Here is a 6,000-nt window from a genome sequence, read left to right as displayed (position 1 = left end):
ATTTTTCCATGTGGGCGTTTTAAAATTTCTCTTGTTTGCTTCTAAATCTGTGCATGGAAGTTACGGTAATTGTTTCTGAGGTGCAGCCCACCTTGCGCACAGTTATGGATGTGATTTGCTAGAAATATGCCGGTGAATCTAAAACAGTCCTTCTGAGGTAAAATTGAAATACACTATCAACAGAACATGCTACTTTTGTCACAAACATTTCTCTCATAAAGCTCACAGACGTGTAAACATTTAAAGTATGTACAAATAAAAACAAGTAGCTGTCCGGTTTATCTATAGAGTGACCGACCGATGTGTGGATGAGGTGAAAATGAGTCTTGAGATATTTAAGAAGAATCCTTACTGTGGTTTAAAGAGAAGGATGTCTTGCTTTTTTGGGAGTGAGGTTTGTGGTCAGCTCACTGAAGAAACATCTATGTGGTTATGCAGCTTCTTTTAGTTACTTGGAATTGTGACATATGGAGTTATTCAGGACTCGAGATCTTCCTGTGGCTTTGTGTAACAAAGTTGGCCATAAAAAGTTGTGAAACGATAAAAAATGTCAAACAATAATAGCAACTTCTTATTTGATGCGTTACATAAAACCCTTTGTTGAATGTAATAATTTTTTTTTTTTTTTATGAAAGTATAATAGAATGAAGTTCAGATGAGTCTCCTTGACATAAAAAGCAACATGCATATGCTCTATAACAAACATAAACGCTATAGTCAAATAATTACAAATGCCTGGTTTATTTACTAATAATGAGTTATTTAGAAGAAAATGATCAGACACTTGTATATGTATACACTCACACTTTTGTACATGTATACACTTTTGAACAAGGTTCAAAAGCTGCGGGGGTGGTACATAAATGTTATTAGAACCTTTTAAAAGGTAAATTGTCATATGAATGTATGTACTGTATAAAATTGAGTGCAAATATACTACAATGTGAACAAAATTCACAATTCTGCTGGAGAGGCATTGATGTGAAACACATTGAGATAAAGATGGAGACATCTGTGGGAGGGATGTAGAAGTGATAGAGAGAGAGGGAGAGGGAGGGAGAGAGGGAGAGAGGGAGAGAAGGAGAGGGACAGAGTGTATGTTCAACTTTCTCCTTCATTCATTTTCCTCCAGTCCGTGACTGACGTGACTTGCGTGTGGCTGCCAGGTGAGTGAAATGACTTTTAACTCTTTGGTGCGTCTGCTTGGGCTCCTAATGATATGATTGAATATGTGTTTCTTCTTCTTCTCTTAGTGCATGCTTTATGTTATAGTGGGTTTTAATGATTGAATCATGAATTAAGCCCATGATTTCTGGCCACTTACCTGGATGCTTTTGATATACATTGATATCTATTTGTATATACATTATCTATTTGTTTCTCTAATAATGTGTCTCCATATAGAGATTGAGAAATAATAGCTTATTATTCCTGTTTGTTGTTTGGATACTTATAAAATCATGCTGCTTCTTAGACCTGCATAGACAAGGTTACTGTTATCACACCTCTACTGAAAAGTTTCATCCATCTAACATGCCCCAATGCAACATGTACAAATCTGTTGGGTGAACCTCACTAAACCTGTAAAGAGCATGTCTGAGCCATAATTAACTCCAAAATGAAACAAGAAAGAAATCAGAAATAATATTTGGGATATTAAAGGTGCTTCCCAATTCACTTACTATTCTATGACGTTTTGTAGTATAAATAGTGCGAGTAGTGTTTTCACACAGAAAATCCCCAAAAGAAAAAGTGCACTTTAAATATCCTGAAGATGCACTTAATTAACTGAAAAAGCAAAGGTTGGAATGTTGGACGCTTGACGCATTCACCTGACGCAGTTTTAGTTACGTAGCGGAGGGGGAGGGGCTTCAGATCAGACCTCGAAGTTGATTGACAAAACAACCTTATAAAATTCATACACTATACACGGTTGAGTACATAGTTGCATAAAATGTCCTACTTCCCACTTTTGAAGTTGTGATTACGAGCTTGTCGCATTCAAGTGCTTTGTTGTCGGAAAGAACAGAAATCATGGAGGACACCGGGTTTATTCTTGCCTATTTATTGGGAAAATTGTATTGAAGCCAAAATGATATTTAGCTCCTATTCATTAACAACCATATAAACATTCACCATGCTATGTATATAGTCAGCTTGCTGACAATTCTGGAATTTCAGTCAAATTTTCGTTGTGTATAAAACATACAATATGCTTAAAATGGTTATTCATATATGTAAATAATATGCACTACTTTAACGACAAGACAAGGCGATGTAGCTGTTGTAGAAAAAAAAACGAATAAATAATTCCAGTCACAGCAGCAAAAGTTCTCCCTTCCACCATGTTTAAAGTTTGTGGCCCGCCAAACTCTGAATTTGGGTGTTAAAATTATTCCCAAGCTTCCCAGTGATAAATACTAGAAAACTTGTATTTAAGATAATTCTGATTGCACGTGAAGCCAGCATAAATTCACAGTGTGTAAGTGTTTAGTGTGTCATTTGGGATGCAACTTAAGATTTAAAAGTTGTTATTTTTTTTATTTTTTTAGTTTAGTTGTCATAATGCAACATATCCTAATGGTCTTCAAATAGATTTGTCTTTATACAAATATAAAAGTTTCATATGCATTTTTTCGTATTCGTCATTCGGTGGCTCTGAATTTTCAAAACGCCCCTCAAAATGCTTGCTAGTAGTTACGGATGTGAAAAACACCGAAAATCGAACCCGATCCCGTTTTTTTTTATGACGGATGAAAATTTCGGAGGCAGTGTGTAAACGTGATTGACACACGTGTGAGGTCGTATTTATTTTTTAACGTGCGAAAATTTCGGAAGAGAATTTTGGACTCGGTGTGCATCTTATTAACGGAGTTGTTTAATGTTCTGCTAAATCTTTAAAAATTGCTTTTGCAAAACATTATTAGACAAAGACTCCAGTCATATCAGTAGCTTAATAAAAGCAGTTTCATTTTACATGTAGTGGGTCACCTCATGGAGGCCGCCATTTTGAGATCACATGACCAGCTGAATAGTTACAACTCAATTTATCTTTATCACTCACTAATATTACTGTTAATTTAATTAAGTAGTTAATTTACTAACATGGACACCTGTTGTTTTCTATTACAGAAGCCTCATCTGTGTGTAGTCATGATTCGGGCCATCTTTCCCTTGAGTGTTCTTACCTTCACACTCCTCTTTTTGTGCACGGATGCACGTCCCGAATCGCCTGTCCGGTCAAGGCGTGCTCCCGCTGCCAAAGTGCGACTGGCAGGTATCGGCCACAGAGAAAACGAGGGACGAGTTGAAGTCCTGCACAACGGGAAGTGGGGCACCGTTTGCGACGACGAGGTCGACATTAAACTCGCTAATGTGGTTTGCAGGGAACTGGGTTTCCAAAGTGGCATAACATGGGCGCACAGTGCCAAGTACGGAGAGGGAGAGGGTGAGTGAATTTCTCTATTTAAATACATGGCATGTGGGTTATGAATCTCTTTTGACTAAAAAATTAAGATTTTGTCATAATTAACTCACCTTCATTGTTGTCCCAAACCTGTATGCCTTTCTTTATTTAGAAAGATGTTTAGGAGAATGTCAGTGCTGCTCTTTTCCATACAATAAAAATGAATGATGAAAGCCCCCATGCTCCAATTTTGAGTTTTTGGGTGAACTATCCCTTTAAGTATTTTAAACACTTGCTGTCTGAGTAGCTGAGGTTTAAGAGTTTTAATCTCTGTTATTTTCACAAGTAACTGTGGATTATGTGAAAGGCTTGAGCGCAATTGCTTATGAAGGCGCATTGCTGTTTTAAATAGCTGTTTCACACTAGTGCAAGTGCACAGAGCTACAGTTCTTTACATCGCCCAAATCGCTCCCTGTAATTTCACTTTAAGGCAGCTATAAAGATAGCCACTAACCCAAAGCATGTATAACACTTAGTTGGCAGGACAACGTTGTCATTAAAACTAAAACAAACCCTTCAGACAGCTTCACCAGAGCTCTTTTGTAATGTTTTTGTTGGTGAAACTTCTTTCCCATATTAAAGAAGTTTTGTGTAAATGAAGTCTGCAGACTTTTGCTGTATACTTATGTACCTTTTCTTAAAAAAATGTCTTTTATGACAATAATTGAGCTATTGGTAGTGTCTCGCTTAAAAGTAGTTCACCCAAAAATTGTCCTTATTTACTCATCCTCATGTCGTTCCAAACATTTATGACTTTCTTTTGAACACAAAATAAGTTTTAATAGTGATTGCTTTATTTAATGATTTGAGACTGAAGCTTTAAACTTAAAAAAAGTCAAATGAACCATAAATGTCTCACAGAAGTGGTCAGTGCAACTTGTATGTTGTATTTCAAGTCTTCCAAGCAGATATTATAACTGTATGCTATGAACAGAACAAAATTTAAGTCATTATTCAGTGATAATCTTCTCCTTGAATGTTAATCAACTTGAGAACCATACTCTGATTCTTAAAGGAGAACTCCGGTCAATTTTAACATTGAGCTCATTTTTTTTGTACATTTGGAGTGCTGTCAGTACAGAGAACAACGACAAAAATCGGTGTTGCCTACACCGAGTTATCCTCTTTTTAAAATTTCCACCCTGTTGACTTCAATGGGGCAAGTTTTAAACCTGCTTTTAGGCTCTTAACATCCTTGATGTGTCATTGCAAGTGCACAGGTCATGTGAGTGATTCCTTCGGAGTGAACGCGGGTGAATCTGACTGCAGTAGATGTGAAATATATTAATAAAAATGGGTAACCCTTCCTTTTACAGTCCCCTAATTACTAGGTATTTACCTGGTAAATATATGGTAAGTTATAGTTGGTTATTGGTAATTACCACAGGTAACAAGTATGTAAATGCAGAGAAACTACAAACTAATTACTAGGTATTTACCTGGTAAATATATGGTAAATTTTAGTTGGTTATTGGTAATTACCACAGGTAACAAGTATGTAAATGCAGAGAAACTACTAAGTATTTACCTGGTAAGCATATGGTAAATTATAGTATTTTTGTGTGTAATTACTTAAGGTGATTAGTATGCAATTACAGAGAAACTACCAGGGAAAAAAACACCACTGTTAAATATCAACTCAACAAAGTACTGTGTACTTGTTACCTGTTTAGGTTGGTAATAACTCCGATTTAATTGTGTACTTCCTCAGAATGTAGGCAGACTATTTTTAGAAACACCTGCAGTATTACCCATCAATTCAAGTTAGGTTTGTAGTTATCCTAGGGTTATGTTGGTAACAGTCCATGTTTATTTATTACTATCTTGAAATTAAGACGGTAGTTTCCAATAAATTACCTTGTCTTACATAGGCTAGTTGTTGTTCATTGCTACAGCCATTTATAGAGGGTTTATCAAATAATTTACCTTACACTTATCTGGTAACTACCCCGCAGGAACAGTTTTTCATAATGTCATGGCACATCTTAAATACTGGGTATGTTCTTGCAGATGTTTTTACAATTTACTCAGTAAGTAAAGTGCAACTGTACTGTAAAATGAAGCCTTGTTTATTTCCATGGTATTACCGGAATTGTACCATATAACTTGATCATTCCCTTTTCCATATTAGTCACAATTTTTTACCTCATATGTCCTGCAACGTTACCAAGGAAAACATGACAATGTACTCAGTAAGTACTGTAAAGTGAAACTGTACTGTAAAAGGAAGCCTTGTTTATTTCCATGGTATTACCGGAATTGTACCATATCATTCCCTTTTCCATAGTCACATATTTTTTTTTATTTTACCTCATATGTCCTGCAACGTTACCAAGGAAAACATGACAATTTTCTCAGTAAGTAAAGTGAAACTGTAGCCTACTGTAAAATGAAGCCTTGTTTATTTCCATGGTATTACCAGAATCTTACCACATCCTTTGCTAACGTTACTGCTTAAACATTTTTGAAATCACAAACTTTTACCGTGTGTTCTGCAACTTAACTAAAACATTCCAGCCTGGTCTCATTGTTAA

The 6,000-nt window shown here is 35.9% G+C and overlaps 1 protein-coding gene across 2 annotated transcripts in view; it reads left to right on the top strand.

Annotated features, from left to right (window-relative positions):
* The first annotated feature begins 1,084 nt into the window (after positions 1 to 1,084).
* The window catches only part of loxl4 (lysyl oxidase-like 4), a 50,278-nt gene continuing 45,362 nt past the window's right edge, over positions 1,085 to 6,000 (top strand). For both annotated transcript variants that reach the window (XM_084392276.1, XM_084392275.1), the window contains exons 1-2: positions 1,085 to 1,166; positions 3,133 to 3,448. In XM_084392276.1, coding sequence (XP_084248402.1) covers positions 3,154 to 3,448 — 295 coding nt within the window. In that variant the 5' untranslated portion in view covers positions 1,085 to 1,166; positions 3,133 to 3,153. The remainder of the gene's footprint in view (positions 1,167 to 3,132; positions 3,449 to 6,000) is intronic.

This window comes from Rutilus rutilus, assembly GCF_951802725.1.
Source record: "Rutilus rutilus genome assembly, chromosome: 20".
NCBI classification, from domain to species: Eukaryota; Metazoa; Chordata; class Actinopteri; order Cypriniformes; family Leuciscidae; genus Rutilus; species Rutilus rutilus.
Note: the sequence above shows the minus strand (reverse complement) of the source record. Positions and strands in the feature narration are given on the sequence as shown.